General features: G+C 34.0%; 2 protein-coding genes across 4 annotated transcripts in view; both read right to left on the reverse strand.

The window, feature by feature from the left end:
* The window catches only part of LOC143239685 (pleckstrin homology domain-containing family G member 7-like), a 406704-nt gene that overhangs the window by 10860 nt on the left and 369412 nt on the right, over nucleotides 1-26432 (reverse strand). For all 3 annotated transcript variants that reach the window (XM_076481047.1, XM_076481048.1, XM_076481049.1), the window contains 11 exons: nucleotides 16951-17076; nucleotides 14436-14491; nucleotides 13960-14087; nucleotides 11984-12025; nucleotides 11436-11479; nucleotides 9686-9793; nucleotides 7642-8130; nucleotides 7386-7481; nucleotides 5652-5753; nucleotides 5140-5256; nucleotides 90-264 (listed from right to left, as the gene is read on the reverse strand). In XM_076481047.1, coding sequence (XP_076337162.1) covers nucleotides 90-264; nucleotides 5140-5256; nucleotides 5652-5753; nucleotides 7386-7481; nucleotides 7642-8130; nucleotides 9686-9793; nucleotides 11436-11479; nucleotides 11984-12025; nucleotides 13960-14087; nucleotides 14436-14491; nucleotides 16951-17076 — 1483 coding nt within the window. The remainder of the gene's footprint in view (nucleotides 1-89; nucleotides 265-5139; nucleotides 5257-5651; nucleotides 5754-7385; nucleotides 7482-7641; nucleotides 8131-9685; nucleotides 9794-11435; nucleotides 11480-11983; nucleotides 12026-13959; nucleotides 14088-14435; nucleotides 14492-16950; nucleotides 17077-26432) is intronic.
* On the reverse strand, nucleotides 3560-4554 carry LOC143239690 (uncharacterized). Its single transcript, XM_076481067.1, has 2 exons — nucleotides 4253-4554; nucleotides 3560-3788 (listed from the first exon to the last, which is right to left on the reverse strand). The coding sequence occupies exons 1-2, from the start codon at nucleotides 4451-4453 to the stop codon at nucleotides 3618-3620; spliced, it is 372 nt and encodes a 123-aa protein (XP_076337182.1). The 5' UTR covers nucleotides 4454-4554; the 3' UTR covers nucleotides 3560-3617.

Genomic DNA, 26432 nt, shown 5'->3' on the forward strand with positions numbered 1-26432 from the left:
GTGTAGAGCTTGTTCACATAAATTCAAAATTTCATCATATAATAATTTCAAATTAAAACAAATTTTGTTAAACCAAATCATCAACTTACGCAAAGAGTTTTCTTCTAATTCAATGATATTCATAATTATTTCTTTGTCATGCACGTCATCAGATCGCATCTCTATCTCCTTCAACAGTAAAGGTACTCTCATAATATGCTGAACGGGCGAAACTAAGAGATCGGTGAGTTGAAGTTTCTTGCAACGTAAGTCACGTGAGCACCACTATGAGAACGAAGTTCGTCAGCAACTCGTTAGGTTTATGCAATAAATTATGACGTTTCAATTTTTACATTTACAAAATAAATTTACTAGAGAGAGAAAGAATAGAAAATATATAATTTTGCTTGAAACTTTAACCATGTTCAAGAGTTTTCACACCGCAATGAAAATTAATGGTTGCCGCAATATATTAGTTGTTTGTTTTTTCAACGTAACTTTTATGAGATATTGGTACCTAGGTTAGGGTTAGCTTTTATAACTTTAATTGAAGTTACCAATAATCGTTTATAAACTGTTATCTCAAACCATCAGTGACTTGAAAATTCTATTAATGTTACTTTCTTCGTATTAGTTAAGTCTAACAACCAGTTTCTTTTCTCGCTTGGCACTTCGTTGAACAAAGCAGTACGATTATATTTTTGTGCTTCTATCTACTGCTTTAAAAGAGAAATAGTTTAACAAAAGTATATGGAAGTTTTGGAATGTTTACAAAATGCGATTTGTCAACAAATTAAACTTCTACAAAATAAATCTGGGATAATTTATGAGAGGTCTTTTAATATAACATATGAACACATACTTCAGAACAAAATTTTTAATTTGTATTTTACATACTTGGATAAAACATAAAAACTGGTGTGCCTTTAAATTATTTCAGTCGGATTTCAGTATTTTCGCAATCACAAATCACTATTTTATACTTCAGTGCTCGAGCCTAAATTTGTCTTTTTTTAACTTCGCTTCTTGCAGTTCAATGATACGAATTAGGATTGGGTGACTTTTACGACGAGTATGTTTGGACGTATTTGTTTTAGTGCAAAGACACACGGAATTATCTTTTGTCTGGTCATCGCAGATAATCAGACCCAAAAGTAACGGGCCCGGCATGGCCAGGTGGGTTAAGGCGTTTGACTCGTAATCTGAGGGTCGCGGGTTCGCATCCCCGTCGCGCCAAACATGCTCGTCCTTTCAGCCGTGGGGTCGCTATAATGTTACGGTCAATCCCACTATTCGTTGGTAAAAAGAGTAGCCCAAGAATTGGCGGTGGGTGGTGATGACTAGCTGCCTTCCCTCTAGTCTTACACTGCTAAATTAGGGACAGCTAGCAAAGATAGCCCTCGAGTAGCTTTGTGCGAAATTCAAAAAAACAAACCAAAAGTTAGTGTTGTAAGTCGTAAAATTACCTCTGACCAATCAAAAGAGGTGTGCAGAGTTTTATTCATTCTCACCCAAGTCGATATTTTTGGTGATTAGAACACAGTAGAGTGGTCTTCTAAGCAAGAAATCCACTTAAAGTAACATCTGAGTCTATTACAACTAACGAGAAACACAGAGAAGATACTGGGGTAGAGGGTCCTCTATAAGTTAATATTGTTTTATTTTCCGTTTAATTAACAAAACAGTTTTATCTGTGTTATATATATGTATATATACACCTCAAATCACTCTTTGATACGATGTTAACAACAGCTGATTACAAGTGAAACATATAGAACTCCTTGTTTGTTTATTTCAGAATTTTCGCCCAGAGATATAACGGCTGTCAGTGCTTAATGCCCTTAATTTTAAGTTCTTAAACTGAAGGGCAAGTAGTTCGTTAACAGCACACAGTGTGAATTCTTGGGTTGCTCGTGTCTGACAGAACAGTAGGATTTTGACCATCACTTTAACAGAGCAGGCCTAGCATGGACTGATGATTAGGGCGCTCGACTGGTAATCTACAGGTATTGGGCTCTAAACCCGTCACCAAAGATGCTCATCCAATTACCTACTGAAACGTTACAATGATATTATAAATCCCCCTATTCGTTGATTACTAGTGGCGACAAAGATGGCAGTGGGTGTTGTTGAAACTTTGCCTTCCTTCTTGTTTCTTACTTCTAAATTAGGAAAGCTGGTGCAGATAGCCCTCGGGTAGTTTCACTCAAAGTTTAATAAAATATCAAATGAAAAACATGTTCACTTCGAAACCGTTTCACAAATCTAACGTCACCGTGGCTATTAACTGTCGTATTCTGAACGTTAGGTTTTACACTGCCGGTACTAGATATAGGTTTCGTTTCTGAGGTTTATTCAGCTACCGAAACTACTGTGTGTGAAATTGATGAAATGTTTACTTGATGGTAATTACGATTTAACTTACTAAACTATTTAATTGTATTGATTATTTGAAAAATAATAAACTAAAAAATAAATTAAAAAATAAACTAACGCGAATAATTTCCTTTCATCTTTTACCTCCAGGTGGCTGAAAGAATAAAGGCTTATAACGCTAAAAACCGCGCTCGATACTCTACTGTAGTTACAACACAGATATCCCATTGTGTACTTTTGCGCTAAACAACAAACAAGACATTTAAACAGGATTCTGATGAGTTGGTAAAAATATTCTTTATTTAGTGATTTTAGCATGTTTATAACTGTTTCTACAAACTCACACGTTTCTTCAAACTTGGAGTATTATAAAATCTGTACAAAATTTACCAAGTTAAAAGCTACTTACAAAAAACCTGTCTTTAAATCTTATCATTGTACAACAACAATATCAAGTGAAAGCTATTTACATAAACCTGTCTTTAAATCTTAACAGGCCCGGCATGACCAAATGATTGAGGAACTCGACTCGTAATTCAAAGGCCGCGGGTTTGAGTCCCCGTGACCCAAAACATACTCGCCATTTCAGCCGTAGGAGTGTTAATAAAAAAGTAGCCCAAAAATTGGCAGTGAGAGGTGATGATTAGCTGCCTTCCTTCTAGTCTTATATTGCTAAATTACGGATGGCTGGTGAAGATAGCCCTCGTGTAGCTTTATGCGAAATTCAAAACAAATAAAACAAATCCTAACATTATAGACTAACACTAGCAACTTAAAGTTATTTACATAAACCTGTTTTTAAATCTTAAAAGGTAGACTAGCAATACAAAGTTAAAACAATTTACATAAGCCCATCTTTAAATCATAAAAGGTAAACTAACAATACCAAGTTAAAACTATTCACATAAACCTTCTTTCAACATTAATATTGTAGACTAATACCAAGTTAAAGGTGAATTTTACAGATGCAGTCAAAAAAACTACTCATACTGATTAATTTTGCAGGTTCACATATTTTATAAAAAATATGTGCTAATAAATGAAACATAGAACTTGGTGCAGAAAGAGCCCTTTCCGAGCGGCAATCCGAACCTTTTAGTTTTTACGTTTGCCGCTAGGAAAAATACTGTGACGTAATAGTTGCCAAACAAACCGCCAACGCCAGCGCGTTGAATGTAAATAAAATTGGCCAGTGCTTACGGAGAAACAGAGGCGGAGTCTGTTTTGACTTTGTGTTCTGAACAGTGTTGAGTAGCGCCATATCAATTCGAACCTACTCTGAACGAACCTAGAACAGTTACTTTTGACACAGATCCGACAAGTTCTAGTGATGAGGACAGTTCCACGAGCGAAAGTAGCGGAACTGTGAGTGATACTGATAGCGCCCAGGCCGGTTGCGAGTCGGTCATACCTCCAGTGGAAGAATGGTAAGCCTAAGTCATGACAATAAATATGGTATGTATTATTTCACGTGCAATTTTAAGCACCTCAAAACCTGTCTGATGTATTTATGACTCTAACAAAATGAATTTCAATTATACGTCATAATTCTGTCTATAAAATTAAACTAGATGTAGTAGTCTGAATAGTTAATTTATCTTCAAATGTTAAATTTGAAAAATGGAATTCTTCAAACTTTTCCATATTTAAAAATGATACAAAAACATCTACAGAATGATCTACCAGCTTTTAAACTTGGAATATACTCTATTTGGGATAGATTTGCCCACTGTCTAGACTAGAAAATCAAGGTTTCACTGACTTTCAGGTGCCACAAATGCAAAACACACTCATGAATGTGAAATGTGTATGTCTAGTTACATTCTTCAAAAACTTGTACTTTTTAAATTATTATATTATACCAGTTATTGTTTATCGCTTTATACTGCACACATACCTTTAAGTTTGTTCTTTTCGTGATGGCAAGGGATGGCTTCAGAGGGATGAAACCTGTACACTGCAGGCTGAGATCAGTCCTCAGCTCTACACAAGGAAAGATAGTGGGAACGATCCTGTCTACTGCCGATGGTTTTTCAGCCTCAACCTGCCTGGCTTGAAACCCACGGAATCCAAAACAGTGGGATCCGACACAAAACATGAGCGTTCAAAGTGATCTTGACAAAGCTTTGCATAGTGTGAAGGAGTTCAGTTCTTCCTAATGACCATCCGCACCCACTGTCACCACCTTGGCGCTTCCTTCTCCTTGCACGGAAACGAAAAGAAGGTTTTGCCCGATGCCGAACCGTTTTTACAATTATAAGCAACTCAGTAAACCATGTTATCATAAAACAAACATAAAGTAACAATATCAAGTCAAAAAATACTCTCACAAAGTATGTAATCCGAAAAAAGCACCGATAGATTTACATAAAACACCAGCACTGAAAGGAACACAATGGTCGGCGCGCAACAAAGCGTGTTTGGCAACTATTACGTCATAGTTGTAAAACATCACGGAAACAGCCGAACGACCGAGAGGAACTTGAGTTCGAGGACCCGCATATTTTGTTTCATTTTTTACTCAAAAACTAAAGTGTTTAAAAATATGGCAACCACACAGGAATTATACCTAACCAAAGTACAGTTTCTAAGGCAATTATTAAATTTGTTGAAAATTCACCTTTAAAACTATTCCCATAAACCTGTCTTTAAATCTTGAAATGTAGACTAAGTTAAAGTTATTTACATAAACCTCTCTTTGAATCTTAACATTGTAACTAAAATCACCAAGTTAAAGCTCTTTAGAGAAGTCTATGTTTTGAAATCTTAATGCTGTAAACTTACTTTTTCAAATTCATTAAACTCTACATGTCTCCTCAATGTCTCCAGATAATTCAGAGCGTTGATATAGTTGAGTGTGTATCTGTGGTAAGCTTGCCTCAGTGCCGTAGCTTTGGAACTCTACAAACACGGGAGAACAACGTTTGTGTACAGTTATAGAAATAGAGGAAATGTTACGATACGTTGGTTTAGTAACCGAACTGTTTCTTGTAAAAATAAACTAAATAATAAAATAATGAAGTCCGTTTATAGAATGAATAAAAACAGATAATAAAACTGAATGTTGACAATAATAAGTTACTCATCCTGGCAGCAGTGTACCATGATGTTAGATATAATATCTGATTGTGATATACCACAGAAGTGATAACATTATATCATAAAAATTGTAGTATACTTTAAAACTATACCATAACCGTACTTGATATACCATAACAGTACTTGATATACCATAACACTAAGTGGTATAAGTTCAGAGTTAAACATTTTCAAACCACGAACCTTAGGTACTTTACCTTTTGAAAAAGTTTCACAAGCACATCTGTAATTTTTGTCTCTGAACGCCTCCAGTTTTGAAGAAGTAAGTGTATGAATTCTTTACAAAAGGCGTAAGTGACCTGAATATTGAGAAACGAAAACTGCTTAATATCTGACATTTCATGGCAATAGGTTTCGTCCTCCACTAGGGGCCGCTATGCTACAAGTTAAAAACTTTTAACAGCAGTAAAATTTGTTCTAAAATTAGAGAATATATTTCGTACGCATATAAAACACGAAAGATAATTTGAAATAATGTATTATAATTAAGTTAGTAATACATCACAACGATCAACTTGAATATTCCTTATAACAGTTTAAAATATTAAATGTACTGTGGGTTTGCTTCTCTTTTACCCATGTCCTGCGACACTTTTAACTGTATATTAAATAACCATTTAATGTTATATTAAGTAACCGTTTAATGACATATTAAGTACACTTTTAATTATACATTAAGTAACCTTTCAATGTTATATTAAAAGATCACCGATACGTTACTGTTACACACTTGAAGATCACTGATACACTATTGTTACACACTTGAAGATCACTGATACACTATTATTACATACTTGAAGATCACTGATACACTATTATTACATACTTGAAGATCACTGATACACTATTATTACATACTTGAAGATCACTGATACACTACTGTTACACACTTGAAGATCACTGATACACTACTGTTACACACTTGAAGATCACTGATACACTATTGTTACACACTTGAAGATCACTGATACACTATTGTTACACACTTGAAGATCACTGATACACTATTATTACATACTTGAAGATCACTGATACACTATTATTACATACTTCAAGATCACTGATACACTATTATTACATACTTGAAGATCACTGATACACTACTGTTACACACTTGAAGATCACTGATACACTACTGTTACACACTTGAAGATCACTGATACACTACTGTTACACTTAAAGATCTCTATACGTTATTACCACAAACAACTTTTTCTACAAACAGTTGTTTCAACACCCAGATAATCTTTAAAGAGTATTAAATTGTTTTTGATATGAGACTGCATTACATATTGTTTACAGCCCACATAACTCGATTCACTTACTTTCACAGCCTAAATTACACAAATTACATATTATTTACAACCCATATAATACACACATTTCGCATTAAAGAGTGAGTCAGATAAATAATGGTGTTAAGTATTTTGTAAATGTGCACTGGTGACTTTAGATATGTGTAATCGATCAAAATAGTTAGAAACATAAATATATAGGGTGTCCATAAATTATTTACCCTATTATAGGCCTTTATAAATTCTTTAATATACGAGCTATCTCAAAACGGTTTGCGGTTTATGTTTTGTTAGTTCACAACTAGTGACAAAGGAAACAATTTCGATAATTAGACAAAGTACTTAACCAGATACAGCAGTAACTCAGCGTGGACAGCTGGTTAAAATAGTAATAGTTCTTGTTAAAAGCATTTTCAAAATAATTCACTTAAATATTACATAAAGGCCTGAATGGAAGTTTACAACACTAATGAACTTCTGAAAGTATCATTTTCTTACATTCTTTATATTTTACACTTCACACGATATCCCAGTCGTATTCTATCCTAACAGCTCAAATATATTAAATCTTCAGAATCTTTTAAATCTTACTTCCAGTACTTACACGTATTCTGTAACTACTTTTCTAAAACTTACACAGCATAGCTCGTCCAGATTACCAAACAGAACTTCCGGCTGAGCGAACATTACGTATCCTTCCACTTGTATCTTCTTCAGAGGTTCCATGAAAACCTGAAACACATTAGCATTCATGAACCAAATATTTAATGAAACTCTAAGGACTTAATTGAACGTCAAAATGCAACCTGATCTTAGGAAACAATATTTACAATAAATATGTATACTTATAATGAAAATCTATTTTAAAAATTAACAACAATGATAAACTTACGTTTTTGAGCACCATCAAATGATCGTCGAGAAACATAACTTCACTTTGAAAAAGGTCCCATACTGCCTCACGTCTCCTCAGTTCACCTTTAGTGACAATCGATGCTCGGAGTTCTTCGTAGGTTACTGTAAGGTAGGTGTCATTAGCTTCGCTTTCATTGCTACTGATGGCTACTTCATAACTGTTATTAGAGGTGACGTCAAAGGACTCATGAACTGGTTTGTAAGGACTTGTTTCTGGACTGGATTTTATTAGCTGCTGTTCTGAAATGCTGTTTCCAAGCCAATGGCTGGACCCAAATCCAGATCCCAATCCACTTGAAACTGAGCCGGTTAAATGCTGTTGTGACTCACAGAAACTGGGTCGTAAGTCTGCACGTGACGGTGGAAGCGTGCTCATGGAAGACGTGGAAGACCAAGTAGGAAGATCGGGCCTGTCACCTTGGTGTGTTTGTTCGAACTGGCAAACAACTTCTGACCACTGCATTCCCTAAGGAAGCACAAGGAAAACATGAATAACTAAAGCCACGCAATAGATTACCTGTATTCTGTCCATCACAGAAGAATCGAACCTCGAATTTTAGCGTTATATGTTCCTAAAGTTACTACTGACTCAAGAGGAGGCAAACTGTTGTCGACCCCTATTGATAGTCCATTTTGATTGTGTTTAGCCGTTTCGAAAATCAAAGTTACGTTTCTTACCGGTCGACATTTAAACGTACATTTTTCAGTTGTTGAAAAACAATCTATATATGAATTTATTTGTTTGTTGACCAGAGGCTAAAAGTGATATACTGTAGTTGTTGGCAAGCAAACTGTAGTTATAAATTGTTTGTACTTAGAAATATTAGAATAAATTATTTGATTAGCTGGAACCCTCGCTGTTTTTGATGTTTTCGGCCGTAATTGCAATATCTCACGAAGTGCAACAAACTTAGGATGTTTAGGTTAATCATAAATCCACATACTCAGGTAAAAATTCAAAACTATCTATATAATAACATTCAAATAATAAATCTAAATAACAGCTTAACCAATACTGTAACTGAAAGTAACATTAAACAAAGTATATATTTTATCTTCATGAAACTGTCAAAGAGACTGTAACTGGTAAAGAAATGATTTGATTCTTTTCCATATAACAAGCTGCCTACTTCTTTAACGTTGATATATTTTATAGTTCTGAAAGGAAGTACCTTATTTATATTTCTGAAGAGCATGTTCGATAACTCAGACACTCAGACACAACAAGTTTACCACTGAGGAAGTACTCACTGTTTCACTGTAGTCATACATAAGTTGAATGATAAATGGGGAACCTATCATAAAAGAGGACACAACTGTGATAGTTGTGTCACTTTGTATATTTCATATTACTTTAGGCCTAGCAGTAATGTTCATGTGTGTACAATAATTATCATATGTTAGGCTGTAATGTTCATGTGTTTGCTACAATTATGTCATATTCAGCTGTAATGTTCATGTGTTTACAAATTATTATGACATGTTCAGCTGTAATGTTCATGTGTGTGGAATAATCATCACATGTTCAGCTGTAATGTTCATGTGTCCACAATAATTACAACATTTAAATAGTCATTGTATAATGTTTGATACCAACTTCCTCGACTGTTTTTGTTTATTTACTTAATTAGGTTCGGTTAGGGTAGTTAGGTTAAGGTTAGGGTAGGGTAGTTAGGTTTGGTTAGGTTACATTGAGGTTAGGTTTGGTTATATTAGGTTAGGGTAGGGTAGTTAAATTTGGTTAGGTTACGTTAAGGTTATGTTAGGTGTGATTGAGGTCAGGGTCATCCAAAATAGAAAACCGTATTAATACCTTCTAGAAGTTTCTCCTGTAATATTTTACTTTAACAATAAAATTTTATAGCTTGTTTTACTTTAACAATAAAACTGTACAGAATGTTTTACTTTAACAACTGAACTATACAGAACACCTTACTTTAACAATAAAACTTTATAGAATGATTTACTTTAACGATAAAACACCTACAGAAACAATATGAGTTTCCTATATTACAACTAACTTTGTATTTTGACAGCTGTTCATCAACAAATTCTGAAGGGGTCAATGTACTCAGTACTTCCTCCAAACCGCTCACAGGTTCTGACTTTCCTCGGCTGGACCTGTCAAACTGGACACACGAACAGAGAACAGTGTCTGAGAAGCGACATTCATATTTTTCATGCACAAGAAGAAAAACACTTCTCGAAAGTCATGTAAAAGTACAATAACCTTTTTAATATTATTCAAACTATGATAAATTCCGATAGATGATGCTGTTTTAACCCTTCTGGTATCTCAAACTCTTGTTCATACACCTGCGCAGAACGATTAATCTGTATGTATTATTACCCCCTTATACCTTGTCGTAAATACTGTCAGACATTCTATGAAAATAGCTGGATGTGCTATATTCCCTTATTTGTTTCTGAATATTTCATTTACTGAAATGTTTTTCCAAAACGTTAGCTAGTTACTAATTAATCAGGTTGATATGTCAGTCAAACAGAGCAGCTGCAAATTGTGTAGTTTACTTAAACTGTTAGATGTCTCTATTTTTGCAACAAAACAAACACAACCCAAGTCATTTGATAGCAAGTAAAGTTTTGAATTAAATTAAGTAGTTTGATATGTTCTTGGTTTATCTGCAACAAAAAATAAAAACTAAAATCATATTACGACACACACGTATGCAACATAATTTCGAGATAAATTCTATATGCGATCAGTAACATTTTCAACAGTGAACCACAATTCAAACCTGACTGCTACCCGTGGTTCTTAAAACAAATAGACGTATTAATACTTTGATCAATATATAATCAGGGTAATTCCTCTTCAAGTGAAAAGTGTTGTTTAACACAACTATACCGAACGAACATTAACAACAACAAAAATTCACACAGAAATCTAAAAATCATAAATATGGATAAAGCATGGATACCTTCTACTGGATAATATTATATATTATCAGCTTAGAACCAAACACACGGCTAGATAGTATAAAGTGATCATTAAAATGCAAGAAGAGGTTTATGCACGACTCCTGAGAGAAATTTGATAAGGACGTTGAACATTAATGATGAAGATTAGATTGGAAGTAACGAAATGGCTTTCCTTACTATAGGTGTTTCAAGTTGTAAATATAGAACCGTTTCCCAGCTGTATGCCACCGGATAAATGTCTCTTTCCAACAACAACAAAATTAATATTTTAATAATTTAATCAAACTTAATTACAGAGTATAAAAACATCAAAATATCTTTACCCAACAATGTAAGCAATAAACACATTCTACAACATAAATAAAAGAAATACGTAAACAATTCAACATCAATACTCTAAACTAAGAAAATACATAAACAATGCTGCAGCGGATAACATGTATAAAGGAAATAAATACACTACATCAAAACCATAAACAAAAGATACACGTATACTATAGTCAACAATTGTATACTAAACATAATATAAACAATGAAAATACGGAAACGATTCTTTATTCCTTATCGACAATGAAAAGTAGAAACAAATTCATCAAAATAAAAATAAAACATAATTATTATGTCAACCTACCTTTCACCATTAACACTTTATCAACTGTTCTATAGAAACTTATAAGTTGCCATAGAGATGTTTCTTTTTATTATTTATAGAGTACTGGTCGTTCTTTCCAACTTTTATCAAAACCCTTCATTACGTAATACAGGCTTAACATTTTACTCCAACAAAAATGCAAGTCTAGCTTTTACCAGAGACCATGAGATACTTACCAACCGTAATAATGACCATGTGTTCTTTCCCTTCCTGGAGGAATCTAAATAGAACACAACAAACAATAACATAAAGTACTAAGAGTGTTGACCACTTGTTAAACACATGCATTAGTTTTTATACTGGATAAATAAAACTTGAAGAACCAATAGCAGTCTACCTTACTGAAGTTTTAACTTTTACTTGTTCATATGAGAACTAATAAAATAATTATATTAAAGGGAATATACATAAAATGCATATATAAATAATTATATTAAAGGGAAGATATATAGCATATATATATGTAAATAATTATATTACACGGAAGATATATAAGATACATATATAAATAATTATATTAAAGTGAAGATATATATATATATATATATAACCATATTAAAGGGAAGACATATAATATATATATATATATATATATATATTAAAGTGAAGATATATAAAATATATATATAAATAATTATATTAAAGGAAAGATATATAAAATACACATATTAATAATTATATTAAAGGGAAGAAAAATAATATACAAGGAAGGATAAGCATATACCTTCAGTGACAGCCAAGCACTGGGTGGACCCATCAAGGTCAGCTATAAGAAAACATATTCTGTATAAACTTTTAGATAAATATAGAACCAATACTATAAAATTGTGTAACTAGCTAACACTATGAAACTGTGTTAGACATACATTATAATACTGTGTTAGTATGAAAACTATGAAACTGTTAGGACCAACACTTTAAGCCTGTATTAGCACGAGCACTTTGAAACTGTGTTAGTACGAACACATTAATACTGACGTTATCTGTAAAAAACATGCTGGTTATTGGTAACTATCAAACTTCACTAGGACATGTATTTCACTTGAAACATCTGTACTTCTATAAAGACTTATTAGTGTAAAACCTCCCTCGATTACATGGCTCGTGTGTCATGCCTGTTATATTAAAACCTAGTTGAAACAAATGTGAACTTTGTCTCCTCCTAGAAAACTGTCTTTGCGTTAAGCTTGACGGCTTATAACACTAAAAGTTACGGTTGTCTCTCTGTATTAACGACTTATAATACTAAAAGTTACGGTTGTCTCTCTGTATTAACGGCTTATAATACTAAAAGTTACGGTTCTATCTCTGTATTAACGGCTTATAACACTAAAAGATACGGTTCTCTCTCTGTATTAACGGCTTATAACACTAAAATACGGTTATAACACTAAAGTTACGGTTCTCTCTCTGTATTAACGGCTTATAACACTAAAAGATACGGTTCTCTCTCTGTATTAACGGCTTATAACACTAAAAGTTACGGTTCTCTCTCTGTATTAACGGCTTATAACACTAAAAGTTACGGTTCTCTCTCTGTATTAACGGCTTATAACACTAAAAGTTACGGTTCTCTCTCTGTATTAACGGCTTATAACACTAAAGTTACGGTTCTCTCTCTGTATTAACGGCTTATAACACTAAAAATTACGGTTCTCTCTCTGTATTAACGGCTTATAACACTAAAAGTTACGGTTCTCTCTCTGTATTATGCACAGAAAATAGCTCACTGTTTAGCTCTTCTTTCCTTTTTTTAATACTGAAACATGTTCTCATTCAAATGTGGAACTGCGTACCAGGACTTGTAGGGCTGGTTGTTGTATGACGAAGTAAAACGGACTCAAAATACTATAGATGCTACATATACTCTTCACCGTTATACAAGGCCTAGAAGTATTTCATTGATTTACTGACTCAAATTGTGCTGATGAGCCTCGAATATAGAAATTGTAATTCAAAGCAGATGTTACAAGTAATCAAAGAATACATTAGGCCTCTACGTTACAGATTATCTCACAGCAGATGTTACAGGTAATCAAAGAATACATTAGGCCTGTACGTTACAGATTATCTCACAGCAGATGTTACAGGTAATCAAAGAATACATTAGGCCTGTACGTTACAGATTATCTCACAGCAGATGTTACAGGTAATCAAAGAATACATTAGGCCTGTACGTTACAGATTATCTCACAGCAGATGTTACAGGTAATCAAAGAATACATTGGGCCTGTACGTGATTATCTCACAGCAGATGTTACAGGTAATCAAAGAATACATTAGGCCTGTACGTTACAGATTATCTCACAGCAGATGTTACAGGTAATCAAAGAATACACTAGTTCTATGATGAATTTCACCTTTGGTGTAAAACAAAAGACCTCTTCAACATATATATATATATATATACGGTATATTCCTTATTTATTGAATTCCAACCAGACTACATCTAAAAATATAGCTTTACTCTTTAAATATTAAAGTGAAACTAGCGTGTGTTTTTAAGCATTCTTTCGCGAGAGGGCAGTAGTATTTGGGATTCAAAAGATTTGCTTAAAAATGAAATTCGCTTTTTCCATTTATCTTCCACGAAAGTTCGACTGAGTTGTTTTAAAACAGTTCTAGTCGTTATTTAGTCTCTCAGTGGTTTGTTTGTTAACACGACTAATAAGTAATGTTTGATTAATCCATAATTCTCACCCAGGAAGTCGTTTCTATGGTTAAGTACTCTACTGTAGACGAGCAAGTCTCCTGGACAGATCTGCATGGGAGGGATGACCACAATAGAACTCCTTCTTCTGTTTCTAGTCAAGCTATTATCATCCGAGCTACATCAAGTTGAAGTAAACAGCTATGATTATAAAATGGAACAAAATAACATTTCAATTCGTACAAGAATGGCAATGTTCTCTTAACATGTTAGAGACGTTACACTATGTCATATACCAGAGAAATGTGCAATGTTAAAGAAATTTCAGGTATTACGTGACTGAAGAACCTATGATAATTATGTTGCTAGTATATGAATAAAACGATACACATACATGAATCCCACTATTACAGTGGTTATAAATTTATTGCTTATGTGGCTAACCATAGCCTAGTTTTATTGAAAAGAACACAAATCTTAAACAAGATCCAAGTTCTGTCTTTTTTACTATGAAAGATCAACTCACGTCTTACGTCGTCCCTCTTGGATTTCCTCTTCTTCTTCGTACCCATCACTGATCATCTGTGGATGATAAACAGAATCTTCTAAAAATTCATGTTTCCAAGGTTACAGAATAATTTCCACTCATAGTAATCCATCTGTGATTCTTCCAACTAAGATCTAAAGGTCAAGGTCACTATTGTAAGAACAGGAATCTAAGGGTTCGTCTGAAGTTCAAACGTTATCAAATCAGTTTTAAGAACCTAAAATAATATGGAAGTTAGGTGATAAAGGTACCATCAAACTAAAGATCAGGTGTTAACATCTAGTTATTAAAGGTCGTATTAAACTGGTGTAAAGTGTTACACTGATATCTAGAGTTCAGTATTATACTGCCACCAGGTGTACAATATTACATATATAACTGTTGTACGGTACTTGACAACCATCTGGTGTACAGTGTTACACTGTTAAGCTATACCTTCACCTTCGTGCTTCTTTATAATAAAGTAACATACACATAACAATGTTTAGGTTTTGTTTTTATTTATCGCAACCTAGTGTAGCAAGGAAAAGTTAGGTTAAGACCGAGTGCTAATCTCTCATATAATGTTGTTTGTCATGTTTTATTGTAAAGGCAGTGTTAGTTTTCACAAAACCATGTGTACTGCATCCTAAAAAGATGAGTATTTGAAATAATAGGTATTTATTCTCATGTAACAGCTGCTGCATTATCATAAGTTCGGTGATAACTGGTTCTTTTCTATGGAGTATTTCTCAGTAACAACGAGTCACGAGGTACTTATTAAAATTCATTAGTACAGTATAAACCTGAATCAATTCTGACCACAAAAATGATCGGATGTAATCAGAAGACATTGCGTACATAAAAGTGCCAACGTATCGCTGTGTGTTACACATAGTGATTTTGCTACAAAATCACGCGTGTACGTTTTTCAGTGTCATACGTATTAACAAGTACTTAGTAACTCTTAAGCCTATTTTCTTAAGGATCACTCAGCTTTGCGCAAACTTGGCTAGTGGCCACGTGACAACTAACAAAGTAATAGTTGCAAGTATAATTTTGGGGGTTCCCGAAATCCACTAGCTGGATTTACTAAACAAGAGTGCAAGTGCAGAGTGCTTTCGGAAAACTAAGGAGAAAAATACGACACTTACAAAAAAGAAAACAAATAAGCGCCTATTGTTTGTTGGTCAAACAGTCTAGGGTTAGGACACACTTGGTTACTTTAACCTTCCAGAACAACATATTTAAAGAAAACAAAACCAAGCACTACTTAACGAGGGAAAGGCTTACCTGTCACGTACACGATATCACTAGGACTTTACATTATTCTTGTGATATATATTACAAATTATATGTATATATATAAGATATATTTATAGATATATTTCATATATATCATATAATGTTACTCAGAATATCTATAGTTCATGATTGTGAGAATAAGCATGCTTCCTCCTACAACAGCCAAGTTTAAATTTACATCATTATCAACAGGTGAAGTCACTCCTGTATTTAACTGTGTGTCGTTATCAACAGGTGAAGTCACTCCTGTGTTTAACTGTGTGTTGTTACCAACAGGTGAAGTCACTCTTGTATTTAACTGTGTGTCGTTACCAACAGGTAGAGTCACTCCTGATATCATTATCAAGAGGTGATGTCACTCCTGTATTTAACTGTGTGTCGTTACTAACAGGTGAAGTCACTCCTGTGTTTAACTGTGTGTCGTTACCAACAGGTGAAGTCACTCCTGTATTTAACTGTGTGTCGTTATCAACAGGTGAAGTCACTCCTGTGTTTAACTGTGTGTTGTTACCAACAGGTGAAGTCACTCTTGTATTTAACTGTGTGTCGTTACCAACAGGTGAAGTCACTCCTGATATCATTATCAACAGGTGAAGTCACTCCTGTATTTAACTGTGTGTCGTTACTAACAGGTGAAGTCACTCCTGTGTTTAACTGTGTGTCGTTACCAACAGGTGAAGTCACTCCTGTATATCATTATCAACAGGTGAAGTCCCTCCTGTATATCATTATCAACAGGTGAAGTCCCTCCTGTATATCATTATCAACAGGTGAAGTCACTCTTGTATATCATTATCAACAGGTGAAGTCCCTCCTGTATATCATTATCAACAGGTGAAGTCCCTCCTGTATATCATTATCAACAGGTGAAGTCACTCTTGTATATCATTATCAACAGGTGAAGTCACTCCTGTGTTTAACTGTGTGTCGTTACCAACAGATGAAGTCACTCCTGTATTTCACTGTATACCATTATCAACAGGTGAAGTCACTCCTGTATTTCACTGTATACCATTATCAACAGGTGAAGTCACTCCTGTATTTAACTGTATGTCGTTACCAACAGGTGAAGTCATGTCTGTATTTAACTGTGTGTCGTTACCAACAGGTGTAGTCACGTCTGTATTTAACCGTGTGTCGTTATTAGTTCTACAGTTCTGGTAATGAACTATACTACAATCTAGAAAGTTCCCGTTACACTGTAGCTCACCTTCGGAGGGACTAATGCACGTCTTCTGTGTAGCGCTGCTGCCGGCGGTCCTCCGTCCAGTTCGTCCACCTCAGTTCCTTCATCGTCAATGGAGAGTTTCTTGAACCCTATGTTCGTATCCTCTTCCTTGAGAAAGAAAACATCAAAAAACTAAAAGAACCATACCAAGTTAGAACATCACGCTATTAAAAACTAAAGAGATATAACTAAATGATATCTTAAACAAAGATATTTATGAAAACTGACACTTGACAACTCTTCGTTTATTCATAAATGTTACCAGTCATGTTTTAAAATATGAATGTGGAATAACAATTTGAAACAAAGACGTCGTTTTAAATCCCAACCACTGAGCTTTTAAAAATAAGGAAAACGAACATCTCCCGCCAATAGGAACTTTAGTTTTGAAATATCTGACATCTCCAGCCAATAAAAACTTTAGTTTTAAAATGTCTAGCAAACCTCAGAATGTTTATCAAGAAAAGAAGCAGAATCACATATTATCTGGAATTCTTCTATTAACGTTGATACAACGAAAGAAACCCCTTTTTTTTGGAAGATATTGTGTTAAATTAGGTTATCTTTTTAGAAGTTAAAGAAAACAAATGTTTCAAATGTGTACAGCGCCTCACTCCGCCAAACGGTAAGTCTGAAGGATTATAATCATAAACCTTTGATTTGCACCCGCGATGAGCAGCGCACAAGTAGCTAAATTGTAGGTTTGTACTTTAGAACAAAGCAAACAGACAAAGGTTTGTTCCACTGAGCTATTGTACGTGGTGAAACATGAAATGTGTAATTTACATTGTTTGAGAGAAATGTTATAAACTTTCCAATGATATTCTTATGTTATACTTTGTTTACTGGAAATATTACAAACAATACATTTTTGTTACTTCAGACGAAACATTTTCGATAATTCTGGATCAAAATGAATGTTCTTGAAAGTGTAAATTATTAGAGTTCTGTTGGAACGTCAAATAGTACTGTAAGTAGTGTGGATCGGTAAATTATTGGGTTATACTGGAACGTCAAATAATACTGTAAGTAGTATGGATCGGTAAATTATTGGGTTATACTGGAACGTCAAATAGTACTGTAAGTAGTGTGGATCGGTAAATTATTGGGTTATACTAGAATGTCACATTGTACTGTAAGTAGTGTGGATCGGTAAATTATTGGGTTATACTGGAATGTCACATTGTACTGTAAGTAGTGTGAATCGGTAAATTATTGGGTTATACTGGAATGTCACATTGTACTGTAAGTAGTGTGGATCGGTAAATTATTGGGTTATACTGGAATGTCACATTGTACTGTAAGTAGTGTGGATCGGTAAATTACTGGGTTATACTTGAATGTCACATTGTACTGTAAGTAGTGTGGATCGGTAAATTATTGGGTTATACTGGAATGTCACATTGTACTGTAAGTAGTGTGGATCGGTAAATTATTGGGTTATACTGGAATGTCACATTGTACTGTATGTAGTGTGGATCGGTAAATTATTGGGTTATACTGGAATGTCACATTGTACTGTAAGTAGTGTGGATCGGTAAATTATTGGGTTATACTGGAATGTCACATTGTACTGTAAGTAGTGTGGATCGGTAAATTATTGGGTTATACTGGAATGTCACATTGTACTGTAAGTAGTGTGGATCGGTGGATTTTACTCCTTTATCCCCATTTTCCTTTGTTTTGTGAATGACAGAATTACATAACATATATATATATATATCTGAGCATGAGCCCAAAACAATAACTCTACAATGGCATATTAAAATAATTGTGAAAACTTTTTTGTATAAATATAATATACATTTTAACCATTTGTTAAAATGCACCCCTTTTTTCCCTCTAGTTTACACTGCTAAATTAGGGATGGTTAGTGCAGATAGCTCTCGTGTAGCTTTGCGCGAAATTAAAAAAACAAACAAACGAATATATTGTTAGATAGGATGGTAGATCGTCGTGTATTCGATATCTCATGTTAATCTCCTTCCATGTTATCTGTCTAATAAACCTGATTCTAATCCAACTTTGGTGATAAATGTATAATATAATAGTCCAATGAAACGTGTATGTAACACCAGTACTGTTAAATACAAGTATAGCAAATTTAACAAAATTATAACGTCACCATAATACTGTCAAATATCAGTGTAATAAATTAAACAAAGTTATGACGCACAATACAGTTAAATACCAATGTAATCAATCAAACAAAGTAATGACGTCAAAAAAATACTTTTAAGCTCCAGTGCAATAAACAAAATGGCGCTATTTTTCTTCTTCACGTGATATTCATGGTTCGTTTTGAGACTGATAAAACTTATATCCTTTCCATTGATTATATCACATATGTACAAGTTCTATTGCAACTTAGATCACGTAACGTCTAGTATGACCAACGGTCAATGGTAAATTTTTAATGTCAAAAAAGGACAAAAGTTCTTTAAAAAAAAAATGCGACTGAAAATAAAAATCTAGGTTGAATCAACAGGGATAAAGTTAATAGAAATATATATTTAAAAAGTTTAAATTGACAGCTAGAACAAGAGAGTAAAATATTACAGAAGATGAAGAAAGTTGATCAAACGTGGGATCTAAAATGATAAATAAAGATGGATTAGCAAAGAAAAATGGTAAAAATATAACAGTAAAAATTTCATTAAATACATTAAGGGTAAACAAAATATTAGAATGGGTGTACCATCTGAGAGGAATAATAAAGACTCCTATATATGTCTTACCTTGTTGTTCCGATAAACTCTAAAAATTTATAGTTCCTTCAAGCCTGAAGATCGAACTAGATGACCACGTTAATTCTGAGCTTGTTACGAACAAACTTGGGTCAGATGACATTTCCCCAAGGGTTTTGAATGAAGCTATTATTGGATATATTACCCAGTTACTACTATTTTTGTCACGCCTTGAACAGTGTGCAAGCATCAGATAGCTAGAAGTTGGCTAATATTACTCATTGTTTCAAAGACGGTGTTAAAAAACACACAGTGATTGTAGGCCTGTTAATGTTATAACACTGGTAGGAAAGGTTTTGGAAAGTCTGATAAAAGATGCTTTACAAAGTCGATTAACAAAGTTTAAAACCTTGGTTGATAGTCCACATGGTTTCTCTAAAGGAAAGTCATTTCTAACTAACATGTTGACATTTTTTAAGATATTTAGTGCTAATTTAAATAATAGAGAGAGCGTGTGGATCTGAATATTCCAGAAAGTATTTAACAACATGATACATAAAAGATTTATCAAAATGGTTATCTCCATAGGTGTGGGAGATAACTGGCTAGAAGAGTGGCTGGATGGAAGAAAACAGAGGGTTTGTCATAAATGGAGCTCAGCCAAGCTGTATTAAAATCACAGTGGGTACCTTTCATAACTTATTGATTTAAATCAATGACACAAATGAAGGAATTATCAATTGATTACTTAGATTTACTGAAGATATTAAGGTCTTGGGTGTTGCTAGCTGTGAAGAGGATGCTGCTGAGTTACAAAAGGATATGGGTCATTTGAGTTATACAAATAAATGGTAAATTAATTTTAATTATGACAAAAGCAATATAATTCATGTTGGTTATCATAATTTGAATTATAAATATAGTTTGGTGGAAATAACTTCAGTAAAATTATGGAAAAAAAATGTTTTGGTTCATTAGTCTCTTAAGCTATCGAAGCAGAACATTTGGGTATATTTACAGGAATATTCAATATAAATCTAAATAGATTAGAATTTTATTTTACAGGTCATAGGTTAAGTCACATTTGGAGTATTGTGTTAAGTCTTGGCTTCCTTAATTTAGGAAGGACATTGTTGGAAACAATTAGGAGGACGGGTAGTAGGTTGGTACTGGGGTTGGGTGAAAATCTCTGAAAGTGTTTTCTCTTGAAAATTGAACAGTTAAAGGAGATTTGATTGAAATAGTTAAGACTGTTGAAAGTATTGAAAGAGTTAGTACATGATTTTCTTCGTATTAACGGTGATACCAGGTTCTTAAGCTAGAATAGATGAACTTTCTCTTAAGATCTTGAGGTATCGCTGTCCAATTAGACTCCAAAGTAGTGAAGGGTTTGTTGCTTCTCCAAAACGCGCTCTTAAACCGTACAGTATTGTATTGTTTTATATAGTTTGGTATTAGCTATGTTATACCACTGCAAATACTACCCTATTCATTGATAATAAGATAACATAAAACACATAGAATAACTTACATACTTCGTGTAGCACCAGGAATTATTAGAGAGTTCGAGAAAGCGGAGAAATTTCGAAATCTTTATAAAGAAAATAAGGAAGTATAATGCATACTTCCGAATCTTTACCACGTAACTTAGGAAGTAAAATATTTACTTCCGAATATTTACCACACAACTAAAAAAGACTGTTTACTTAGTATTAGAACTGAGGACTATTTTAGTTTCTAAAGAAGGTGAGGCTTATAATATTAGGTCCAAAGAAAGTTCGAGAAGAAACAACAAATAAACACAAAACAATTAAAACACATGTTGAAATTTGCTATACTTTAGCTGAGAGTTTCAACGACAGAATTCTCAGGAAACAGAACCAAGAATGTTTTGGTGAAATAAATAAATAAATACTGTTTTAGTTTGTGTCACAGAAAACAAAGCACCTTTGTATGCAAAAACGTCACTGTTTTAATTTTTTTCATAATACACAAAGTCGACTTTATTTTGATGAGCCAATAAAAACCCTGTCGCTGTTTTAGTTTGTTTCACAAGAAACAAAGACAGCAGTGTTTCAGAAAACAAATATTTCTGTTTTATTTATTTTTTATATTTTTGGAACAATCATCACGAATAAACAACCTTAAGATGAAAATAACAAGATAGACAGACAGAACTAAGAGATAGATAGAGAGAATGACTGACGAAGCAGATAAACATATAATTTACAGGAGAATTTCTCAAACTAATTAAATATTCTTTACGTACAGATAAACCATAAATGCGTCTTAAAACAGGAGCAAGCTTTGAATAGAATCGCAAAACAGCTTAAATGCTTATGTTTCTAAATTAGTAATTGCTTCATTAGATAATATGAAGAGCAAAATTACATTATCAAATTTATTAAAATTAGATAAAGCTCTAAGTATAATTCTGATAAAGATATGAACCGACCTAATTATCAAAGTGATGAGAACATTAAATTAAAGAACTTTGTTCACTTAATTTCATTTGATACTGATTTAAAGAGCAGACCTAGTAGTAGCAATGTCATCTGCACTAACGTAGAGAACGTACGCTTAAGTCAAAGTTTTAAGGCTTAACTATTTTAATTTAAAACAAAACAGCAGCAGATTATGTTAAGCCTATACGTCGTTCTTATGTATTTTATACATTATTAAATTACCAAATAATCATTCACAAATGTTATATGATTAGTTTATGTACTGTTTTCTAGGGTAGTTCAACACGTGCATAACAAGGTACGACGTATCACTTTCTTCTTTGATTAAAACTTTTAACTTCAAAGTGAAAATAAAACTTTCAAATTTTCATATTATAGTTGTACAAGTCTAGCTGACTTTCCAAGGAATGTTTTACGACCTTCCCACTTTCCTAACCCTCATATTTGTGGCCCACCGACGCTCATTACACTATATACGTGACGAAAGTCCGTTGTTAATTACTAACGTTGTATCTCTTGAAGCTCTTAGTTTGTATATTTGCCCATTACGTCACAAAGGTTGCTTGGCTTGGCTTTACTGAATTTCGCGCAAAGCTACACGACGACTATCTGCGCTAGCCGTCCCTAATTTAGCAGTATAAGACTAGAGGGAAGGCAGCTACTTCTCACCACCCATCACCAACTTATTGGCTACTCTTTTGCCAACGAATAATGGAATTGACAGTCACATTATAACACTCCCGCAGTTGAAAGGACAAGCGTGTTTGGTGTGACGGAAATTCGAACCCGTGAATTACGAGTCGAGTGCCTTAACCACCTGGCCATGACGAGCCACACACAAAGGTTGCTCTTTAATAAAACAAATTAAAAAACTTTCCTATAAAACTGAAGTACTTTGATTCTTGAAATTAGGTTTGATGTAAACACAACAACAGTTCACTGTAATGACACACTGTAATCACACTTTACGGTTAGAAGTTTCTGACATAGAAAACTTTTTTATATTTCTCAGCAACTCGAAAATTTTCCAATGTCTAGATCTTAATGGTCACAACATCATTAGGTCAAGACATGGTTTGTCTTACTATTAAACAGGTTTGTATTTCTTGCTAAAATAAAAAAAAGATTAACATTTCAATTCGAACCACTAACAAGTATCATTCTGAAGCTGAAAATATAACTTTATTGTCTCTAGAAAATGAAATCATAGTTCGAAGAGAAAAACTGTACGTGTTCATTACAAACAATAGGAGTTCAGAAAACTCCCTTCTTCATTACAACCAATAGGAAGTTTAAAAACTCCCTTCTTCATTACAAACAGTAGAAATTTAAAAACTCCCTACTTCATTAGAAACAGTAGAAATTTAAAAGCTCTCTCTTTATTACAACCAATAGGAATTTTAAAAACGCCCCTTTATTACAAATAATAGAAATTTATGAAGCGCTCCCTTCCATACAAACAATAGAATTCAGAAAAAGCCCTTTTCATTACAAAGAGTAGGAATATAAAAAACGCTACCTTCATTACAAATAATATTAATTTAAAAAACGCCCTTTTCATTACAAACGATAAAAATTTATAACATTCCTGTTGCTTTACATTCCTAAAACTTTAAATTTTATTAAAGAACGTGACAAAGATCTGATGTAAAGTATTCAGTCAGCTCATGCCAGTGAGGTATAATTAGAACAACGTATGTTTAAAACAATAACGTATTAAAACTTCCCCCTTGTCAATATGTACATATAATTAAAATCAATCATTCCTTTAAATTTTCAGATAATCAAATATAGAATAATTTTAAAAACCTCTTTATCAAAAATCTATCATTAATAATCAAAGTGATTTATCAATATATTTATTGTTTCTTATCTGTAGTTAACTATTTAGTTATGTTAAGTTTAAGTTTAATGACAAAATAACACTCTGTGAATAACACTCTGTGAAAACAACACTTGAACAGTTCTGTTCTAAACTTGACACGCGATGAAGTTATGCCAAGTAAAACGTGGTGTTTTTAAACACACTAATTTGTTTATCCTTAAATAAATAAATAAAAAATTGAGAGATACACATATATTTATAAACGCATGGACGGAAGGACGGGCATACTAATAGATTAGCCTAACAACCAATACATAGATAGAAAAACAGACTCAAACTGATAGATATATTAACAAAAGACAGAAAGACCGATTTAGAAATACAGATAATGGATAAGAAGATTTTCAAAGAAAAAGTTACGGAGATCTGTGGATCAGGAAACAGAACAAATCCCAATCAACCTCTAACAAGAAATGCCCATTACCAATCGGCTCTCAGTAAGGAAAACCAAATACCCATTAACCAATCGGATTTCAGTAAGGAAAACCAAAGCCTGAAAAAGTGGTTAAATAAATCAATATCTTAGTACGGTTTAATGTAAAGACATCAACAGCTAAGCCTGTTTCCTTCAATACACCGTCAACAAGTCGTCAGTACATACACTGTTTCTCTCAATACACCGTTCACATGTCGTCAATACGTACACTGTTTTCTTCAATACACCGACACAAGTTGTCAGTACGTACAGTTTCCTTCAATACACCGATACAAGTCGTCAATACGTACACTGTTTCCTTCAATATACTGAACACAAGTCGTCAGTACGTACACTGTTTCCTTCAATACATTGTACACAAGTCGCCAATACGTAAACTGATTACTTCAATACACTGACACAAGTCGTCAGTACGTACACTGTTTCCTTCAATGCACCATACACAAGTCGTCAATACGTACACTGTTTCCTTCAATACACCGACACAAGTCATCAGCACGTACACTGTTTCCTTCAATACATTGTACACAAGTCGTCAGTACGTACAGTTTCCTTCAATACACCGTACACAAGCCGTCAGTACGTACACTGTTTCCTTCAATATACTGAACACAAGTCGTCAGTACGTACACTGTTTCCTTCAATACATTGTACACAAGTCGCCAATACGTACACTGATTACTTCAATACACTGACACAAGTCGTCAGTACGTACACTGTTTCCTTCAATGCACCATACACAAGTCGTCAATACGTACACTGTTTCCTTCAATACACTGTACACAAGTCGTCAGTACGTACACTGTTTCCTTCAATACACCGACACAAGTCATCAGCACGTACACTGTTTCCTTCAATACACTGTACACAAGTCGTCAGAACATACACTGTTTCCTTCAATACACCGACACAAATCGTCAGTACGTACACTGTTTCCTTCAATGCACCGTACACAAGTCGTCAATACGTACACTGTTTCCTTCAATACACCGTACACAAGTCGTCCGTACGTACACTGTTTCCTTCAATACACCGTACACAAGTCGTCAGTACGTACACTGTTTCCTTCAATACACCGATACAAGTCGTCAATACGTACACTGTTTCCTTCAATATACTGTACACAAGTCGTCAGTACGTACACTGATTACTTCAATACACCGTACACAAGTCGTCAATACGTACACTGTTTCCTTCAATACACCGACACAAGTCGTCAGTACGTACACTGTTTCTCTCAATACACCGTTCACATGTCGTCAATACGTACACTGTTTTCTTCAATACACCGACACAAGTCGTCAGTACGTACACTGTTTCCTTCAATACACCGACACAAGTCGTCAACACGTACACTGTTTCCTTCAATACATTGTACACAAGTCGTCAGTACGTACAGTTTCCTTCAATACACCGATACAAGTCGTCAATACGTACACTGTTTCCTTCAATATACTGAACACAAGTCGTCAGTACGTACACTGTTTCCTTCAATACATTGTACACAAGTCGCCAATACGTAAACTGATTACTTCAATACACTGACACAAGTCGTCAGTACGTACACTGTTTCCTTCAATGCACCATACACAAGTCGTCAATACGTACACTGTTTCCTTCAATACACTGTACACAAGTCGTCAGTACGTACACTGTTTCCTTCAATACATTGTACACATGTCGTCAGTACGTACACTGTTTCCTTCAATACATTGTACACATGTCGTCAGAACATACACTGTTTCCTTCAATACACCGACACAAATCGTCAGTACGTACACTGTTTCCTTAAATGCTCCGTACTCAAGTCGTCAATACGTATACAGTTTCCTCCAATACACTGTACACAAGTCGTCAGTATGTACACTGTTTCCTTCAATACACTGTACACAAGTCGTCAGTACGTACACTGTTTCCTTCAATACACCGACACAAATCGTCAGTACGTACACTGTTTCCTTAAATGCTCCGTACGCAAGTCGTCAATACGT

The sequence above is a fragment of the Tachypleus tridentatus genome, chromosome 13, assembly GCF_004210375.1.
Source record: "Tachypleus tridentatus isolate NWPU-2018 chromosome 13, ASM421037v1, whole genome shotgun sequence".
Lineage (NCBI taxonomy): Eukaryota > Metazoa > Arthropoda > Merostomata > Xiphosura > Limulidae > Tachypleus > Tachypleus tridentatus.

Bases quoted from the DNA above. Each gene is read 5' to 3' on its own strand.
- LOC143239690 (XM_076481067.1), bottom strand. From the start codon at position 4,453: ATGTTTTGTGTCGGATCCCACTGTTTTGGATTCCGTGGGTTTCAAGCC. The intron at 3,789-4,252 runs GTATGTGTGCAG...GTCATGACTTAG, and splicing joins CGAAAAGAACAAACTTAAAG to GCTTACCATTCTTCCACTGG.